The sequence below is a fragment of the Pezoporus flaviventris genome, unplaced genomic scaffold (genome assembly GCF_033815535.1).
Source record: "Pezoporus flaviventris isolate CSIRO_AGI_PZ_B2104156 unplaced genomic scaffold, CSIRO_AGI_Pfla_v1 ptg000078l, whole genome shotgun sequence".
Taxonomy (NCBI): domain Eukaryota; kingdom Metazoa; phylum Chordata; class Aves; order Psittaciformes; family Psittacidae; genus Pezoporus; species Pezoporus flaviventris.
Window position 1 is genome coordinate 8840442 of NW_026892626.1, and position 21968 is coordinate 8862409.

The following is a 21968-nucleotide window of genomic DNA, read 5'->3' on the forward strand; positions in this document are numbered from 1 at the left end:
AAATAAATAAGCTTAGTGTGCCACTTTCCTCCCCGGTTTTTCTGGAGTAAATACTCTTCACTGTAACAGCAAGACAGACAAAGCTGCAGCAGTCAAATTGGCTATATATGCTACACAAATGGATTTAGCTTTCCAAACCACCAGTTATTTCCTCTGAATATTCACAGGAAGAAAGGAATATTTTAATTTTTTGCCATTCCTTGTCCTCAGCCATGCAAAGTTAAGTAGCAGTTGTGTAAGAATTCAGTATTTTTTTATTGAGATGTGGGGGAAACTGTATCAAAACATCCCTTCTCATTTAAAAGTTAATCTTTAAATACAGGTGAAAACTAGCCTACCCTCTATGAGGTTGACTTGGCCATACCGTGTAGCCTCTTGTATTGAAATTTCAACCCCCTAGCTAAGTGAGGACATTTCAAAATCCCAAAATACAACTTGTAAATGTACTGTTGGTTTTCGTCCGAGAGTAAAAAGGTGTCCCATTTGTACTTCAACAAAGTGGTTATCACTTGTGGAAGCCACAGAAAAAGAACAGCCTCCTCTCACTGCTCTTCCACTCCTGATCCATTCCTTAGACAGGCTGACACAATGCCGTAAGTAATTCTCTGATTTCTTGCATTCCTTTTTTCTAAGGAAATAGGCAACCAGCATTTAGTTTTCAGACCATAATACTGGCTGCTTTGACACATTCCTGCATGTAATTCCAATTATAGGATTCCCAGAATAATCACAGCTCACTGTCAAGTACAAACATTAAGTTTATCTTTCAAGTAAGAAGTTTTGAGGCATGGTAAAAGATTCTGTCATCAGAAATGCTTCTGTGATATAGTATCTATGGGAATGATTGCAGTCTATTAAGAAAATTACTATGACAAAGACACTTCCTTCTGACTGAAGTAATCAGGTATTTCGTAACAGACCAACATTTAAGTTCGCAGGTGTTCCTCCCTCCCAACATCTGAGTCATTTTTTACCTGTGTAAAAAAAAAAACAACAACCTACAAACAGCAGCAGGAAGGTATGTGAAAACAGTCTAAACACTCAAAAGAAGTAATTTCAGTCACATCTACTGGTTAAGACTTGGAAAATCTTATCATTTTAATAAACCTTCTGAAACAACAATGGAAATCTTGATTTTAATCCGTGGCTTCCAAAAGAACTGGTGGATTTGTTAGTCTCATTTACAAAAGTGTCTTTCAGAAAAACTACTTAGAAATAAACCCCACCTCAAACACAAACATTGAAGAAGACAGGAACCAATATTATTTAGTGTTAGTGACAAAATCCTTAACCTTTGTGTTGTGTGACCACAGTAGATGATCACAGCACAATTCTACTCTGAAAAGTCACCATAAACATTTTTGACAGCTGAATGGCAAGCCAATGCCAATTAACAGAAACAGGCTTTTTGATGCCTGAGTTGGAAGCAAGAGGGGAAACCATGCTGTGGTCTGCCCCCATGAAGGCTGTCTGTTCCATTTCTTGCAGTACTTACCTTGCAGCAGTAGAGCCAAACTGAACCTAGATACCTGCTTAAGCGTATGCAGAAGATGGCAGCCAAGTGACTATCACTTCAAAGATCTTCAATGATATTGCACAACTGCAAATGAAATGTAACTCGTGTACTAGAAATAGGAAACAACTCAATTTCAGGTGCCATGAGTAACAGTTGTGGTAAGAGAGCTTTTCAAGTCACCAGATCTCTTCTACAGATCAGAGTAAACTCATCTGAGGAGCACCACTTTCCAGGGTCATGTTTCAAAACAAAACTGTGTTACAGATACTGTAATTTTACCACGAGTCAGTGTGTTTTGCTGTTATGTGTTTCTATATATTGAGATCTTTCTTCTGTTTGTATTATTATAAAAGCACATATGTCTCTTCTCAGTAAAAACGCTGTTTTGGCAACAGTTATTCAACAGAGAACTAAGCGACCATGGTCAAGTATGTAACATTTGTTAAGAGTCCCCTGCAATTGGGAAGCAGCATTTTTTGGAATACGATTTGGACTGGCTACTTGTGTTTGCCAGAGACATGGTCTGCTAGGAGACAGCTTGGCAGCCTAGGACAGACAACTCAGAGGATGACAAGCATATTAACTGCAAGTCATGTAAGAACAATTCAAGCGGATTCAGACAGATTGAGAGTCACCAGAGAAACAAACAGCACCAGCAGTTTGCTAAAACACACAGAACTGCAAAGGAATGAGAACATCTTCAGCTGACTTAATTCACAAGCAGCAAGCGTAGCTAAACCTGGCACTTTGCAGTATCAACTGGGTGAGCTCGTTAAATAACTAGCATAATTTTTTTCTCATCACAAATTTTCCTTACTACATATTCCAGTCAAGTAACATAACTACATAAACGATTTCAGTCCTGTATAAGAATTCTTGCTCTTTAATGCAGTTATCTTATTAAGTTTCCTAAAGATTAATATCCAACACCAAAAAACCACTCAGGAAAACAACAACAGGGAGCAAAACTGTGAAAAGTGCTTGTCAGAGGCACATGTAGTATATATGTATACACCCAACCTAGAAACAACTTTTACAGCTGAGTAATAAAATGAGACAACTGGTTATTCTCTTGGTAGAAAAAAAAAGGAAAAAAAAGTTTTTACTGTTTTCTGAAGTTCACTTCTACTAAGAGCTCTTCCTCTTCTTCAGTATAAAAACTTCTCCTACTGCAATATGCACTGTCATGTGGCTTTTTTAACTAAAACAACATAAAAACATGCACTATTCCAATAAATTAGGCCAAGACAGTTAAGAGAAAACACTGTTCTGAACTCGCATGCAAAAATCCAGCGTAACAGACCTGACTTTGCACAGTTAGTGGTTATGAGTCTTTTACTATTTTTGTATCAATCCTACTACTGGTGATATTTGCCTCTAGTATTTTCCTTCAGAGTTTTCAAAATATGCAGAATGTAATTACTTAAAATCTACAATCTTAAAAGGTATTTTACAAAAAAAAAAAAAAAAATAAATAAATACCCAAACCAACAAAATGTTGTAAACCTTGTAACTAGGTATGAAAAAAAACAATCACTTTCTCCTGATTTCTGTAAAGATTTAGACTAAGACCTGACCAAACAGCTCCATCCTTTACTGGGGCATACAGAGCCCAATAACATGTTTGATTAAACTGTACATTTCAGAAAGAAAACTAACCTTTAGGTAGGTTTACTAGTTCTATAGGGAAAAACACTTTGAAAGGAACCCCCAGACAACTGCAGTTTCATTGCCACCTAAGAGCAATAGCTTCTGCCGATCACTAGTCACAAACAGCTACAGGATTCCTCCTGTAGTTTCTCTTGTAGTAGCAGTTCCTGCTACTGGGTATCAGCAGCTCCTTACTAGAGTGATACAGCTCTGAAGTTACTGAGGAAAAGGCGATTCCTCTTACAGAACTGTAGAAGGAGGCATTACAACTTGGAAACACATGGAAAAGAAAACACTCAAAAGTCCTACTCATCTCAATGGGACTGCTACTTCTTAAGGGAAAGAACAGAAGTACCAGTTAAGTGAATCACTGTCCAAAACTCTCAACAGAGTGCAAAACAGAAGCTTGAGAACTGTACAAAATAAAGAGGAATGTCCCAAATTTCTCCTCTGATTTTCCACAAGCTTTGATAGCAGTTATCAGCCTGAGAGGAATGCATCTCAGCAAGAAACTATATAATATCCGATCTCCGGAAACACAACTTCAAGCTCTTGCCAACCACAATGAACTACTTGAAGGCTTTGTCTCCCTCATTTGAAAAAGCAACTGTGACAGCAACAGGAGAGTATTAAGGCACAGAGTATGCTTGCAATGATGTGCTGACTTCTATGGAAGCAAGAGACCATCTGCTTAGCTTTGCTACTGCTTAACATGTTCTATAACAATCTTAACTCTGATTTAAAAAGATTTTCTAGATGGTCTGAACATGTTTTCTGGACTTAACGGATTTCACAAAAAAAAACATGGCACAACACAAGAGGACAACTGCATTACTACTACAAATTACTGTGACAAAATGATCTGTTCTTCTACACCCACCAAGTGATGATTGTTCAAAGAAGAAACCTGCTCTTTTAAGACGATACGTTAAAGAACTTCAAACCTAATCAAATAAAAAACTATCTCTGTAGTGTCATCCAAGAAAACATGGCCACAATGCCAGAGTTATAAGAAAAACTTACAGGAAAGGAGTAGTAGTGAGGAGAGCAGAAGTACGCACAGTAGTATAAAAGAGAAGTTTCCTCAGAGGTTTCAAGATTATCTCAGATAAGTCAAATGCCACAAAGCAGGTGCTCTAAATAAATCTGAATATGCAGACTGCAAAGTCACGGCCAAGGAAGAATTCAAATCCTTGATACAGTAAATAGCTGTAGCTTTAATTCACAAAACCTCCTCAAGGACTATGCTACTGCCCATTTCCAAAAACATTCTAGGCTATCAAGAACACGCCATACACTCCCAAGAAAACATAACTATGACTTTAATAGGTATTGCCTAACTTGTATCGACTGACAGGTTGCTTCTCAGAGTGGACCATATGAAATCTATGAAATCCTTTGTTCACATCTGTATAGACTGAGGAAGTATTTTGCTTTAATCTCTCCCTGCCAATGGAAAAACAGCTGTCTTGATCTCAAGCACATTATAGCCCTCTGACATAGAGTATCAGTTATTCTTCATGCCCTTTTAAACTGGTTCAGGGTAAGGCTGAACCACCGCTTTCAGCTTATGCAAGCACATCGATCACAAGCTCAAGATACCATGCTCTCTTCTAGTGTACTTTTCATTCTGTCTAGAGCTGCCTTAAAATGGCAAGTTCTGCTCAAAATTAACAGTATTGGCTTATGATGCTCCAGATGAAATGAATCCAAGTTATTTCTGAGAGCAGGTGAAGGGATGAGAATCAGGATTTTTCTTTTCCCTTTTTCTCTTACTAGAAAGAATGCTTATGAAAACATACCACAAGAAAGAAAAACAGAAAAAGCAATGGACTTTTCTTGATTAGTAATTTACTAAAGGATTAGAACAAGCCATCAAGGAACAAGGTCTTGCTCCAAACTAGACCCAAACCATAAAGGGTCACAAGTGCTACACACCGCCTATAAACACACTGAATTGAGAAAGACAGGCTTCTGAGCCACACTAGAATGAGGTTTTAATCAGTGATACACATCACTTATTTTAAACAGAATGAGAAAATCTTGGGTTTAAAAAGTTCTTTAAAATATTTTCTTTTTCTGCATTTGTATTTCATACTTTCCTTTCCCTTTGGATAGGGCACTACAGCCATCACCTTCCAGAATTCATCTCCAGCCTTAACACAGATCTTCAAGCATGATGGCAGCTACATTTTAAGCCAAGTTAGGCACATTCACTATTAGGTAAATCAGCTGCCTCACCACTTTTATTACTGCTCTTTGAATCTTTTAAACAGCATACATTAAGTAGAAAACATCGAGGAACAGAAGGTGAAAAATTAAACTAACCCCCAGTCTCCTTCAGCAGAAATTTCAGTTTCTGGAAGGACAAACTGGCTGACTGAAGTGTTTCTTCACTCTTCTTGAAAGCCTTCACCACAACTGGAGCATCAATAAGCAAAAAAGCTAACACACAATCATGTCTGATCATCCTATCAGGATAAAAACTGGAGGATGGGGAGAGACTGGACAAGGATGCCAATCTTCAAATGCCAACTAAGAAAATGGCAAAAACAGAGAATGCTTCTGCTTGTCAGAAGAAAATTCAGGGAGCAAGTAATTTGTTCCAAAAATATTTGTGTAAAACACTGTGCTCACCTGCTGTCTTACTATGACAAAATTAAGCTGTAAATAAAGTAAAACTTGAAAACAAAACAAAACCCACAAATCTTTTAAGCTTCATCTTGTTCAACAAGAGGTTGAGCCCTGGAAAATACCTTAGCTTCTATTTTTAATAAACTGGCCAAATTTTAAGAACTGTTTTCTCTTACATGCACCTTCATGGAAGCACCATTTTATCATTTCTGCTCTGTCATTAAGCAGCCCTACTTTCTCAGTTTCTCCAAACAACTTCCTGTGTAAGGACTTTGAAAGCACTACTTTTGCTCTGGTCTTTTGGAAGTGCATCACCAGTGCACAGGAGCACAGCACTGCATACGAGGACAAACTATTTAACTGGGATACTTCCTCTATTCTTTTCCAATGTATTTCTTGTTCAAATTAACTTTTCCCTTACTTCTTGAAGATGTGCTGACAAAGTACAGATCACCTTCCCAAGCTGGTGAATCCCATTTGCAGCTGGCATCAGGCTAACAGTGAAGTCCTTGAAGAATGAAATCTGTCTGAGTGGTGGCTTATTCCTTACCAAGGTGGGTCTGTTTATTTAAACCAAGACATTACTGAACCTCCCCCCACCAGGCTCACACATTACTTCATCAGATGAAGACTTCAAGCAAGCCCCTTTGCTTTGAGGTAATTCTACTTGGCTAGTTCACATGGTAAATTAGTAGCTTTGCCATGTAACTGCATAGTGACTAGGAAAAATCTAAGAAATTAGATATCCAGAAGTTTATAGAAATAAGCCATATAATTGGGTTTTGTCACTCTTCCCACATATTTCAGAAGAAAGAAAAAGAAAGATAAGCTGATTCTCTATGCGCACACCAACCTGCCTCACATAACCAATGTCGCAAATTTGGAAGCTGGAAACAGCCATATCCACTTTCACATGCTATACCTTTACTAAGATCACAAGCATCCCCTGCTTAAGCAAAGGTATCCCCTTCACTGCAGAGAAAAGACTTCTTACGGTTTTTATTTTTGAAAAGTAAAAATTAACTATATAGTTTTCCACAGCAATGTCAGCATTTCTTCAGAGATGACACACACGTTCATATCAGGCAATGCATTTTTTTCATTATTCTTAACACATCAATGAGCTAACATTTATGCGCTAACAAGTGACAATGACTAGTGATGTATGAAGAGATAAAATATCAGAGATAAGAAAATTATCTTTTTCTACATATCAAAATATGGTGGGCTTGCCACCAAAATTTCACAAAGGAGCCGTACCAAAGCAACACAGCCAAGAGATGAGGCACACTGCTGTCTAATTGAGACAAGAGGAGCAGCAATCAAAACACTTCTCTAAGCTCAAGAAATAAAAAACAAGGACTATATCAAGCAGGGAGTAGCACAGTGCCCCAAGCAGGGGCAGATACTTTCAGGTGTATATATTCCCTGCCATTCAATAATGGTCACTGAATTAGACTTCCTGCCCTGACACTGCCCTTCCCTTTCACAGGCTTCACATTACTTTGACAATCTATGTGAAATTTGATGTTTTCAGACCAGTTCCTCTAGATTTGGAAACACTCACTGCACAGCTGTTGACAGTGGTCCTTGACAAGGGGACCGATTGTCACACCTCTCCCTTCAATTACAAATACTTAAGTTTTCACATCACTTTAGAAAATATTGTTGTCTGGCAACTAAATTGCGATTCTGCACAGAAGTAATCTTCTCTTCCTTTCTGCGGGATTATGCTGCTCATTTCTAATCCACCCTGTTAAGATACTATCCAACTTTTAAATTTAAGGATGCGTTTTTCAACAAGCACTTTCATTTCTCATTACATGAGAAATACTGTTTCAATTATCTTGCTTTCATGGTATCACTGGTGACTGAAACAGGTAACTACAGACTCAAGAAAGTGCATTCTTTAGTTCTGTTTCAGAAAAGAATCTACTAAATGTTCTGAACACCTGTGTGGAGAAAAAACAAGTGCAATAAATAGAATATATCAAAGTATTTGTACATACTTTAGTTATTGCTCCTGTCTGTGCTGTGTTCAGTCCGGTGTGACCAGCCATCTGTGGAGATACTTGGGTTAAAGTCTCTGCCAGCACACTGCCTGCATTCCCCTGCATGGCAGGGGCAGAATATTGCATTCCTGCTCCCCTTCCTCTTCCAGCTGCCCCAAGAGATCCATTCATTACCTGCCCTTGTCCTTGCTGAGGCTGATTCATTAAACTGTGACCAGAATTACTGTTGAGAAGGCTCTGGTGTGTCTGACTGAAATTAGTATTCATACATATCCCAGGTCCAGTCTGTGATGTTGCAGGGCTGCTCGTCACCAGCCCTACTTGTTTTTGTGCTTGAGAGTTCAGAGTTTGTGACGCAGGTGTGGTAGGTCCAGAGGTGCTGGCTGCTTGCTTTGCCAGGCCAGAAGCAGAAGAGTCTCCCTGGTTTAAGGGACTTTTACCCATAGCACCCAGATTACCAATATTAGCACTGTTCGGCTGCCCTTGAACTTGACTACCAACTCCTTGCTGGACAGGGCTATTTGAGTTCACATTTCCAATTCCTGGGTTTAAGGAAGAGCCGCTGCCTCCCCTTAGAAGTTCAGAAAGTTGCTTGTGTTTGGAAGCTGCATCTGGAACAAGGTTCCCACTGCTGTTTAAAAGGCCCAACTCGCCATTGGGGATCAGCTCATCAGGAAGATCATTTTCCAAGTCAAACAAAGATCCAAAATCTACAAGTTAAAAACAGAAATAAAGGTCAGAAAAAAATGACAAAAAAGTAACTAAAACACTTATCTACAGTATTTTGCAGCAGTCCTACACAATGACATGCATTAAGGTACATCTTTACCCAAGGTTCAACAACCCAACCAGCAAGCAAGGGTCTCCATGACACACACTCACGAGCCTTTCAGAAAGCACAGTTCTTGGTATGTACTGCACACTCACACAAAACCACACAGGATAAGGATAGCCAACAAGTTGTTTTTTCACAAGATTTTTAACAAAACATTGTACCAAGCTTAAGAAACTAAGCTGGTACATATATGATGATCTGATTTAGCCTAACTCCTCAATTTCTCTAGTTTTAGCTAACAGAAGGCAGCAGAAATATCAAGAGATTTTTTCCCTACACATTTATTCTCCCAAAAGAATGATTAAATCACCTTCTCTGACCTCCTATATAATCCCAAACCACTGCATTTCACCCAGCAATCCTACCTCAACCTTGTAATTTCTGTTTGCGCATGGCCAAATAACATCTCCAGCTAGGCTTCAAAACTTGATTAGAAGATAACAGCTACTTCTTCAGTAGTTTGATCCCAGTCTCACATATAAACACATGCATTATCAGTTTCTAGTTATTGATTTGCATCACGATCCACTATCTCAGAAGATCCCAAAAGGCGCTCAGCATTTTCTCCTCATAACGTCTCTTGAATCAAGTCACTCTTGATCCCCTGAACAGCTCAAATAATTCAAACTGCTCTCTTAAGTGCCCAGCCCTCATTTATCATGCCCAATATTGACAGAGGTAATCCACACACTCTCCAGATGAGTGAAATAAATCAATCTAATCTTCATTAAGCCACTTGAAGGAACTGCTCTGCCTGGCTGAGCATCCAGACTGATAAAAAGCAGTGGGGGTTTTTCATTTTGTTTTCAAAAGGAGCAACTCAGTTTCACCAAAATGTTTTATTGCACATTATAAGCAGCCTCTGTGTAAGAATTATTTTAGCATGTAACTAAAAATAGTAGGTGAGCTCACTTTGTATAGGTACTTCCATGTGAAGGCAAGTTATATATTTGAAGACCTGAGGACAAGTACATACAGCAATACATACAGACTAGCCTCAATTCATCAGAGTAGTTGTTCAAACATGCAGCACATGTCAGAGAAGCTTTGCGCCCCAAGGATGTGATGTAAACCAACCACTTTTTACTGTAACATAACAGAAAAGTGTGAAAACTTTATTTTGGCTCCTGCCAAGCTAGCCCTAAAAACCTCTCACTCTTCAACTGCAAAAAGTTGGTGTAGGGCTCAGGTTGCAAAAGCAGCGTAAGTGACAGCATGGACCACTCTAACTGCATTGAGAAGAAATAACAAAACCCAAACAACACATAACCTGTAAGACCACACCATGATGCATTATCAAGACACCTCAGTACATCTGAACACAATGCATTTCATCAGCACTCAAGTTTTCAATTCAGCCGCACTGAATAAAAACGAATGGAAGTTTTCAGATGTATTGCAATGACCAGTGAATTACACAGTCACAGTAAACACATACAAAAATGTTAAATTCTGCCTGTTTTGAGGTGCTCATGGCAGCTTAGAGTCCTGAATCTTGCCATCATGACCTACTGAGGTCAGTCAGCTCTGAAGCAGCTTTGCAGGCTGGCATGAAGTTAGCTGTGACAAAATACACCCCAGCTCAGGAACAGAGCTATGCCCTTTCAAGCAGGCAAGTAACAAACTAACATTTTCATTAGCTAGGTTCATGAAAGTATTTTTAATTTCTCTCTTACTTGCCACCTTTCCCTTCTCTTGTTTAGTTCACCTTTTCCGCTCGTCTTCACAGAAATTCCTGGTATACCTTCAGTGATTGCTTCACTTCCTCTTTCCCACACAGCTACTCGATACGATGGTGCAATTTGTGTCTCTTACTATATCTTTTGATTCTACTTTTCCTTCTTCCAAGATTTCACTATTTTTAGCCTTCCATCCCTCTCTAACTCCCCTGATGAAAACTCCATTGCCTGTTTTCAGCATCAAGCCCCACCTGGCCACAAGCAAGTCCCAGGTCCCCAGAGCACAGCCCATCTCCCTGCATACAGAAGGCTGCAGCCTGGAGCATGACCAAAGCCATCTGTCTGCATGTCACTAAGGTGACACAGGGTCTATGGCTGAGGCTTTGCCATTTTTGCTAAACAGCTCACCATCCCAGCTCGCTGGGAAGTTCAAGGTTTACACTGCTTGATTTGACAACTTCCATAAGGCCCATGAAACTATGTCTTCTCAAGCTTCTGCACCAAAATAGTTAATATTTAATGACTAAAAGGGCCAGGGGCAGAGGAGAAGTGACAAAATGTGGAAGGGGAAGATGGTGCTGTCGCTTAAAAAAAGAAGAGCATTTTTTTTCCAGTTGCATTTCAAAATGGGATGCTGGAGTACAAGTACTCAAATCTTTTTTGTTTGGCTGGCCAGACTCTTAACAGTCTCACCAGAGCCAAGAGCTGGAAATGTTTTTGCAGTTAACAAAAAGATTGAAAAAAGCATTTGGGAATACTGCCTCTTAAAACCTAAAATCATCTACCACTCTTAAGGCTCCTGTAAGAAGGCTATACATTAAGGTTAGGCAGGGAAAGTTTACAGCTCTTCCAGCAGGAAAATAAAAAGCAGGTAAACAGCTTAGCATGGTGGCCGTGTAAAAACTCCCTGAGTAGTAAACATAGAGGCAACGATTAATCTTCCTGCTTTTATATTTTAGTCAGTCATGTACATTAAAAACATCAACACAAGGCACTTTTTACAATAGTTATAAAACAGAAAACAAAAGTCTACTTGAGTATGTCTGCAACAAACCCATAAAGATAAAAAGATTGTCTTGGCAGTTATAAAAATAATAAATGTACTTATACACAGGTAAAAATCTGCTGTAAGAAGAATGTGGCCCATTTCTACTGGTAGCAAAATGAGAAGCAAGCTTAGCCCCCCATCCTCATGAGAAGAACTTAACTGCTTCCATTCTCAATGCTTTGACTATGTCAATGTCAGTGGCAGCTACCAAGAGTCTAAAAAATCAAGAGATGCCTTTGCCTTTATAGTTACCTGAAGCAACGCTCAAATAACACCTACACTGAGGAATCCCACCCCAATTACAGAGCTTTGTACCTACTCCGTCTCTCAAACCCAACTAGCATGCAACAGAATAGTAAAAGCAGTCTTCATTTTAAAGGTTAGACTCCCTTAACTAGTGAGGCACATACATCTAGTTTCAGTGCCTGTGTGAAAGCAGGAGAACTGCCTAAGGCTGTGGAGACCCACTTCATAGCGTCTCATCACTAACACACCACTTCTGATCCTAAATCTCACACCTTTCATTACCTCTGTTACATAAACACAAATGTCCTCTTAACAGGAGAGTGCCAAAACCCAGAGATAACATGTCTTTCAGAAGGGATGGAAAACCACGAGGCAGCTACAACACCCCCACTCCTCCCAAAAAGCTCCTTTTCCAATTTGAGAATTTTGCCTTCTTTGAGCAGCTATCTTCACACATAAAGATAACCACACTTGAGACACACACTCTCCTAATTTCAGTTTTGTGAGCTTAAATGTCACAGTTTTCTGCCTTCCTGGACAACACCTTCAGCAACCAGAATAAAAAAAGATGTTCTGTTTCCTTCTAAGCCTTCTGAGAAGAAAAACAAACTGTGTTGCTTTCTTAAGGCAGAACATCTCCAGCTGTATGACTACCTGCAACTGTTATCAGGAGACATTTTCTTAATATAAATATTCAATCAATTAACTTGCTTCAATGTCACCATTTCCCCCTCTCTTTAGCTCAGCCTTGAGAGGTGACAAACATTCTAAGGTATTTTTTTTACATGCTTCAGTATCTCAAACATATCACACAACAAACAGAAGAACTATCAAACTCAGTTTCATTTCTTCCTGCATAATCTCCACTTGAAACGTGATTGGAGTTTTCCCATTACAAACTTTGACTGCCCTTCCACAGAGCAGACACTGAAGTCACACTGCAATACAAGCAGTATTTTCATTGTGCCTTTCTTTCCTGCCAACATAGCTGTTACATTTCAGTGAGCCCAATTTTGTTTTGTAAGGCTTCTTTCAATCATGCCAGACCCCAGTAAACAAAGCCTCAACAGTTCAGAGCTCCAGTCATTCCCTAAAATTCGATGACAGGTAACTCAACTCAGTAGCAATACTGTTCGGTGCAGTCAGGAATTACACATCCATTCCAACCTCCTTTTGAGGTCTGAGGATTCTGTAATTTATTGTTTCATAGAAGACAATATGCACATATGTTTTAAAGCAACTGAGCAAGGTATTTGTAGAACAATCTTTACATTAGCATCTTAACCTAACAAGACAGAGAGAGACTGCAAACTGACCCTGACTTTCAGAAGATGATGTTTAACAACCAGGTTGAGAAAGACAGCATTGAGGGACCTGGCTGGGCCAAGGAAAGCCCATTGGTTGGGTGGTGGGCAGTGAGGAGGAAATGAGAGGAGACATCTGACAGGGTTCCAACAAGTTATGGCTTGCATGATAAAGAGATTGGGATATTTATATTTATTTATTTATGCCTGATTTTTATGAACCACTTGCATTTGGGATGAGAAAGAAATAGTTCGTTTGCTTGCTCTTAAGTCAGTAGACCAGTCAAAATTCAAATACACCTTTAAACAGAAATGAGCCTCACCTAAAGGCATTCTAGGTATTTGCCTCTAGGAAACTCGTTGGAATAATTATCACAGTGGTCTCTCACTTACAGGCTCACACTGAAGTTGGAAGGGACATCAGGAGGGCTGTAGCCCAGGCCCTGACCTCCTTGGCAGCCCTTCACTAAATCCACTCCAGCACCTCTATTATCTTCCCAGGATGGAAGGGAGGCTGACTTGCCTGTAGTTGACTGCATTGCCCTTTTAGCTTTTCTTGAAAATGGGTGTAACACCTTTTCTTGCCTTACTATGGCTGGGATTTTTTTTTTTTTTTGGAGGGGGGGAAGGTGTGGTGTGTTTGGGGAATTACTCATTCTTACCATGCTTACTTTGCACCTTGTCTTCTTGCAAGCATGATTCCCCATAAGATGGATACCATTCAGGGTACAGATATGCAACTAAATAGTGACACAGTTCCTAAAATCTATTAAATGAGATCTAGTTTGTGCATCCCAATAACCAAAAGGGACACTATCAGCTTAAAATCTAGTTAATCCTGAAGTAGCTACAAGCTCCTAAAATCTCCTCAAATACATTTTTGTAAGACTTCAACATCTAAGTGACTTTTCAAAACTGAAGCTCATTACACAGAGCGAACAAATCAAGAAGCTAATGAAAAAGAATGAGTTCTCATCTAACCTCTACTGCAATATTACCAGTATTATTGATTCAGTTTTAAAAAAGTTTCTTACACCAGACCAAACACCAGGCATGCAAGTCAGGATGGGAAAAAATGCAGTGTCTATATCCTCTGTACCACAAGTGATGTGTGTGGTAACTACCTGCCAGGGGGATGACCGACTGTTCTGCCCCCAGCTTTTTCTCACTCCCCCGAAGACAGAACAGTATAAACTGAGATCCTGCCTTGATCACATTGAGTTTACTTCCCAGCCTCTCCTTCTCCTTGCATGTTGTGTATTACAATGTCCTATCCTCAGGTTTCTCTACCCTGTACTCATCCCAATTGTCTCCACCATGTCTCTTTTGCTGTGCTCATAATGAAAATACAATTTGTGTTGAAGGTCCAGAAAACCTAAGACGTTAGCTTCTTTCAGAAATAATCCCTGTTTTCAGATCTACCCTTCCATTAAAATAAATAAATGTTTTTAATATTGGGACATTCAAGTAAAGTAAGGGCACATTAAATGTATCTGGAACCAAAGTTAATACACAGAACCAAATATGAGAAGTGCAATCAGGTAAGAAGCTACTCTCTCATCTCTTCCCAGATGCCAGATGAGAATAAAAACAAAATAATCCCCAAAATGTGCAGCAGAAGCAGCCCAACAAGAGTGCTCAATCTCGTCTGTTCTTGGAAGCACTGGATGGCAAATGATGGGTTGACTTTGCTTTCCTGTGATCCTACAGAGCCTCTCCATAACCCTTCTTCCTCTGGATTTTTTCCTAAGGTGTCTTCACTGTTTTGACACCATTGCTGTGCCCATTCTTGTGAGTAACTTTAAATCCTACCCAGTAGAATCTACAACACAGACATTACTATTGTCACATTGTGGGTGACAATCAGGCTACACATACTGACCAAAAGGCTTCAGTAATTTTCTTTGCCATAAGAGCAGAAATCTAGACAGAAGGAATAGGAGGCAATCTGCCTACACACTGGGAGACGGCCCCACTGGTAACATCAGCTTCTCATTCACAAGATCATCCTGATGAAGCTTAAATATTTTAGTGTTCCTGGAGCACAATAACAGAAGCAAGACTGCCTTCTCATCCCATCAACTACTACTTTTCAGGAAGTTCCTACCTTTACCTTCCTTAACAGAAGCACAGAACAGGTCTATTCTGTGAAGATTAAAATAGCAATGATTTATATGTACTTGAAGTAATATTATGAAACAAACCCAAAAATTGTTATGCAAGATTACTAAGGCACAAGCAAAACTGTGTCTCCTTTATGATGTATAATAGCTGCAAAAGGCATGTTTTCTTTCTCGTTATTTTAATGCCACTTTTTCCTCCTTATTTTTGATACCAAATTAGAAGTAAAGGGTCATCTACCTAGCTGCTCAAATTCAGCTGAGTAAGAACACACAACACAAAATAAACCAAATGTGCATGAGGAAGCAACAATAGACATCCACTTAAAACTAATGATTTCTATATATTTCACTCAAAAAAAGCTTCCAAGCGTAACTGCCTGAATACAAAAACCCCAATGCCCTCACAAACCTATTTTACTTTAAAGTATTAATTTCAGAGATAAGGCTGTTCTGAACCATTCTCATTAATACTTTTCCTTAAAGGAGTTTACAAACCTTAGGAATGAACTTCATAGCTACTATAAAACAGATTTACATTCAGTACTTATTGAGCTGTAGTCTCTTGCACATTTCTTTGCTCCATTAGATGAAACTGCAGATGACGACACAGAAGCTATGTCATCGACAACACCCACTACAACAGCTGTCAAAGTACTAGCAGTGCTAAAGGTGGGCAGAGCAAGAGAAGCTCATGTCCTTCAGGTGCAACACACACGGCCAGGGGCTAGAATCTAATGTTCCTTTTTCCCCTCACACTATGCAACAGAACAGAGCCAGCTCTGATGCCTGACTCAGAGATGTCCAACAGCAGCAATGGAATAATGCCTGCCCATGAGAATGGGGAGCATGTCACCCAGAGAAAGCAACTCCTGACAACACTGTCTTACTGAGGAAGTTCTCGCAACGTTAAAGATGACCATCGGAGAAGCAGATTATTTTAGACTTATATATGCATAAATAGAAATGTACATACAGAAGATTATTGCAAGTCAATGATACTGTATTTATCCAACATTCTAAATAAGATCCTTATTTCTCAATGGCAGTGAATAAGAGGAGAGGAAAGATGAAGTGAAGCTTTGAAGATTTATGTCAAGAGATTTAGATTCTGAGTTACGACTGCCAATTACCAGTGAGAAGTTTCCATTTTCTTTTGATTCACACCATGATTCTGCACAATACTTTATAGTATTTGTTGAGACATCTCTATTAGAGTTTTGCAAATAAAAGTTTTAGGTTCTCTCTGTATCTTAGACATCTGAGAAGACAGATGGAAAACATAACATGTTAAAAGGAAGATACACAAAGCAAAAATTCTTGAAAGCATAAACCAAATTAGGGTGGAAGTGTCAAATTTCCAAGCTACCCACATGCTTTTTCATTGTGTAAGAACAAATCCCAGAATTTTTCAAATTCTGTTTTTCAACTACCCCTTCCACTCTGATTTCACATTAACCTGCAGGACTTTGCTAACAAACTTTTGTTCATGTTTTGCTCTGTTAGCAGGTAACAGCAGAATGCAATATCACTAATAAAAATAAACACCAAGAATAGGTAGATTTTTTTTTGTAATGTGAAGCTGCAGACATAATAGTGAAACACAGCATGTTGTTGTAGAAATAATTAATGGCACTGGACTCTGACTCCTAGGAATATTCAGCCAGAATGGAAAGTGAATAATCTGCAACAGAAAACTGGGAATCATTTCACAAGCTATCAGGAGATCTCTGGGGTACAACAAAGACCAAACCCTTGAGCACAGCCTTATTCCAGCCTGCTGCTGGCAGTGCTTCTCTAGCAGCAATATGCCACAGCACAGAACAGCACTTACCAAGTTGATTTTAAGTCATGAACAGGGAAGGAATCAATCTGATAAACTCCCAAGTACATAAACAATTGTCACTCAAAGTATGAATTTCAAAAAAAGAAACAGGCGCAACCACAGGACTGCCACTTAAAATCAGGCTGGCAGATCATCTGCTCAACTCTTCATCTCACACAGATGTTAGTGTTAAACTCCTCGGAAAAACCTATTAAAAAAACCTCCAACAATGAGAAAGTAGACAATAATCTGCTGTCAGCAATGCCTCATGAATCGGTAAGAAATTAGCTGCACTAGATTCTCAATAAATGAGCCAATCTCTAATCTCTAAATCTGCTGTCCCATATTACAACTGCACGTGTGAAGTTATGCAGGTCAGTAATGGAGAAAATAGCTGGAATAGGAAAAGTACCATGAAACAAAGGACACCCCTGTGAAATAATTATAAATACACACACCCCTTCACCTACATCTTTTCAGAAGAAAAGTTTCTTCCCCCAATTTCTACCTTGTAAATCCAGGTTTGTTCACTTAATAGAATTGCCTGTTTCCTTATTCCAGGGAGAGATGGAGAAAAGCACGTGTATAAAAGTGATTCTTACTGTCACAGCACGCAACTGACACTCAAATTTTGCACACATCCTATAAACCAAGAGCAAACTAACTAAACAGACTTCCATGAAACTTTTCAACTATATGGGAATGAACCCTCCTAAAACACCCATACTAATGCTTTCATGTGCACAAACAGAATCTGGTTTTAGATCACTGAGACGTCAGTCCATTTGCAGTCTCAGCTAACTATGCGAACATAAGGTTAGAAAGCCTTGCTGTGTCTCCTTAAGCTAATTTGTTTTAAAGGTAGCCCACCTCTTTTAAACCTAAATCCACAGAAATACACCTATCTGGTTTTCAGCAGGAGAGCAGGATCAAATCAGGCTGCGTAGCATCACAAACTCCCTCCTGCACAGCTCTGTAGCTTGCTGGGAGTTAGCCAGAGATCTACTTATCTCAGCACGTACAAAGGCATGTGCGACAAGGCCAGTCTTTCCCCAATTTGAAAATGCAGGCACTGCGACGCTGACACGACGGCCATAAAGAGAACGTGAATTACCAGAGATCTCAGCCTGCAGCTTTTGCAGCAGCAGCCATACTGCTTAATCTGTTTATGAGCTGAAGTTGTGGAGGAAAAAAAAACAACCAAAAAACAAAACAACCCAACAAAAAACACATACGTGAGAAAATACGAGGTGAAAATCCAGTTCTAATGGACTTCTGAAGCTGCTCACGATCTGTCATTTCTGGACTGAGCACAGCTCTGAGAGCAGAAGGTGTCCGGTATGCAACAAACGCAGACAGAAGCCTTACTTGCAATGCAACACAGACTACCACCAAGCTACCCACAGAGCCACAGTGAAGGGGCACTCACAAAGCACCAGCTTCGTTGCTGCTCCATTCAAACAGGTTTCTCACAATCCACATACAGAGTTCAGACTGAGACCAGCTCAAGAATGCTGCCAGCTCACTATATATTCTGCCCAAGGACCAATGCTGACAACATACAACATAATCATGACACCTGATGTTAAAATAATACACTGCCATAACCAAAGTTACTGTAATTCTGTTTTTCTGTAAGTCCATGGTTTATTCTGAAGCACACTAAATGAGAATGCCTCATAACAGTTACAGAGAAGACAAGTGCTCAGGTATGAAAAACATCATGCATCTAAGAGTGGCAATTAGACAAGCACACTACTCTTACCTGGATAGACAAGGAAAAGTCTTTCCCATGGACATTTTACCACAGGAGCCAGCTTGTTCAATACTGCACAGAAACAGCAAGCCATGAGTCTCAACCTTCCTTACTGACACAAAGAGCCAACGGGGCAACTGCAAAATGTGACTACCATGAAAGTTAGCAATGGTCACAGCTCACTTTTCTGTTACCCTTTCATCTCTATTCCCTTCTCTGAGACCAGACATTTGATTTAGCTGCTTAAGTTTAACAGAAAAGGTGCACTTTCAGAACGTAAAGCAGACCAATTTCAATTGCTCTGGTAAGATGAGGAGCTATTTTTATCAGAAAAATTAAAGGCAGCTAAAATTTACCCTGGCAAGAGTTGCTTAACATCATTGCATCAAAGCATAAAGCAAAATATCAACAGGGACAAGCATTTGCTTTTCTGCCAAACGTTCAGGCCTGCCACCAGACCCTTCACCACGGCACCACTGCGCTCAGTAACAAGTATCTTCAGGCTCTGAGCTGTACTTCTCAGCAACAGAACTGTACAAGCAGGCCTAACACAACATCTTTTAAAGCACGTCCCAGTCACGCAAGCTACTGCAGCAGCAAACAGCATGGGTTTACAACTGCCATTCCCATTCAGTTAACCAATACACAGCTTGCTACTCATTCTGGGCACAAACCTCAAACCCACCTCCCTGAGCACCTATGCTCACAAAGGCAACTCTCCAGGTTGCAACAATTTTTTCATTGAAGCTTCGGTGCAAAGAAGCAGACCGGTTTAGGTTCAGAAGCAGGTATTTGATAGCAATCACTACACCTACTATTTGTATTACCTACAACGCACAGAAACGTTCAGCAGTCTTTCAACAAGCAGCATTAGCTGCTGGCAAAAAAAACTCAGGAGAGTTTTCTGGAAAAGGCTCTTCTAACTTTACCTGCACTCTCAAACAGGTATTTTTGCCTAAAGAACACCAGGACGGCAACTGAACACTATGGACATACTTCTACTTGTTCAAATACAACACGGTGTGTGCTATCTCTGGTGACCAAAGGCCCCCTTAGCCGTGCAAAACTTCATGCAGATGCTGGAGTTTACATATCTAGCACTGCACAGAGCTAACTGAGACACATGAGAACTTGCTGAACAGGACGTAATTATGGCTGAAGCATTCCAGAACAGACCAAGTGAACTTCAAAATAAGAAAGAAAAAAACAAGAAAGACACCGCATCAAACACCTTTCACTACCTACCAGTAGAGTCTAAAACGTCTAGCTGAAGAATTAAAGAACTGTGCTTTTCCCAAGTTACTGCAGTGCATTTCATAGCAACTCGCATATCAGCCTCCCGTATGATATTCTACCGCTTCCATGAAAAGGATTAGCATAATTCAATCACAAAACCTCACCTAGATATTCTCTACCAGTTCTTACTCTAAATACCGTTTCCTTTTGGCATGCTTATTTGTAGGCTGAGAAGAAAAAGATTCCATAACACACACACACACCCCCAAACTGAAAGGACTGAAGTATTTCTAAACTACTGCCAAATGCAGATTAAGCAAACCGAAAAAAAACTCACAGAATTTATCAGCCAAATTATAGTAATAATATTTTCAGTCTATAAAAACATAGCAGGCACAGCATGATTAACTTATCACTGTCCCTTCAAAAAGATTCATTAATCTCTGAAAACAGAAACGCAAGTCCAACATACTTCATGCTCCTACAAAGCCACCGTTTCAGTGATTAAAACAGCTGGAACACTGAAAGACGTCAGTACATGGACACATGCTGTTATGCACACACGTGCGTATTTACAACGGACACACGCTTGCTGGAAATGAGACATTTTGATGCGCTTTACTACCTATGAAACCATTATGATTGGGGAAAAAAAAGGCATGGGCACGCTGAAGACACTACGCGACAAGTCGCGGCGACTGCCAGTCTTCTGGACATTTCATCACACGAGTAAGCCACAACTTCAACTATTGCCTACACGCTGTGTTTCTTAAAGGAAAACACTTGGAATGTTTCAAGCCAAGCGCCTTAAACCAGGGTTACAGGTGGGAAATGAAAAATGTTAATATGCTATTAAGGAGTTTTTATTCCACGGTGCGTTTCACGCACGGGGAGAAGGGAAGAGACTGTCTGCTTTGGGGCTGTAGCTGTGGGCAATATATGGGTTTTAAGAAGCGGAGACAGAAACCCCGACCACTCCGTGAAAGAAGCGGGGAAGTCAGTGCTTCCTACTGCTGCGTTTTCTCCTTCCCTACCCACAACTCCTCTCACCTGGGTACCCTCAAGCCGAGGTGGATCCCTCCACTCTTTTACCATTAAAATGAATAAGTAGTGGTCAATGATGGAGGAAAGGGAATTCAACTCAAAAGGCCTTAGTCGTCTCTCCCTACCGCTATTTATAGCCGGGACGATACTTGGCGTTCGGGTCCCGCCTGGTAACTTCGAATGGAGAAGGCCCAGCCGCTCCGGGAGGGATCCTTCCCCCCTTTCCCCGCACCTCGCCAGGCCGGTTCCCACCCCCGCCGGGAACCGGCGAAGGGCGGGCGGTTCCCCCCGCCCCTTTCCCTCCAGCGGGCGCTTGGGCCCAGCGGCCTTCAGGCCCGACCGCGCGCCGGAGGGAAAGAAATGGTGTTGGGGGGGGAACCGCCGGTGAAGCCCGGCCGCCCCCGCACCGCCCCGCAGGCCTTACCTGTGCTATCGCTGGCAGAGAAGCCCGGCGAGTTGAGCTTGGCTCGCTTGGGGTTGGGCGGCCCGTCGAGTAAGTTCTCCGCCATGGTAGCGGGCCGAGGAGAGGCTGCCGAGCCGGTAATCGTTATCGAGGGGGGGAGCCCGTGGGGGGGTGAAGCTCGCTTTCTCCCCGCTCCTCCAAAGGGGAACCCACCGCCGAGCAACAGCGCCGCTCAGTGCCCGACCGGCGGCGGCCCCCGCTCCCCCATACCCGAGCCGGGCCGCCGCCGCCGCAGCAGGCCGCAGGGGAGGAGGGTTCGGGGCGGGGTGGGGAAGAGCCCAGCGCCCCCTCCCTGCCGGACTCGCGCCTCCCGGCCTCTTCCCCCGCCCGGCCGCCGCTGCGGAGGTGCCCGGATGGCGGCTCAGGCAGTCACTCGGGACGCATAGCGCCCCCCCGCTCGGGCCCCGCCGCCGCGCCCCGTCCCCTCCCCTCCGCGCCGGGGGTTTCGCCCCAGCCCCGCGGCGGCCCCCGCCCGCCGCCCCCGCCCGCGGCCTGAACCGCGGCCGAGGTAGGGGAGGGGGGGGAGGGAGGAGGAGGAAGGAGGGAGGGGTAAAAAAAAATTAGCAAAAACCCACAAAAAACCGGAAAAACCCCGAAAAC

General features: G+C 41.3%; 1 protein-coding gene across 9 annotated transcripts in view; it reads right to left on the reverse strand.

The window, feature by feature from the left end:
• CREBBP (CREB binding protein) overlaps window positions 1-21784 on the reverse strand; it is a 95421-nt gene extending 73637 nt beyond the window's left edge. For 5 of the 9 annotated variants that reach the window (XM_061473392.1, XM_061473390.1, XM_061473386.1 and 2 more), the window contains exons 1-2: window positions 21330-21783; window positions 7810-8522 (exon numbers count right to left, since the gene is read on the reverse strand). In XM_061473392.1, the coding sequence (XP_061329376.1) occupies window positions 7810-8522; window positions 21330-21414 (798 nt within the window). In that variant the 5' untranslated portion in view covers window positions 21415-21783. Of the gene's footprint in view, window positions 1-7809; window positions 8523-21329 lie in introns of all 9 variants that reach the window. The other 4 variants (XM_061473394.1, XM_061473391.1, XM_061473389.1 and 1 more) reach the window with 3 other exon arrangements.
• Between the last annotated feature and the right edge of the window lie 184 nt (window positions 21785-21968).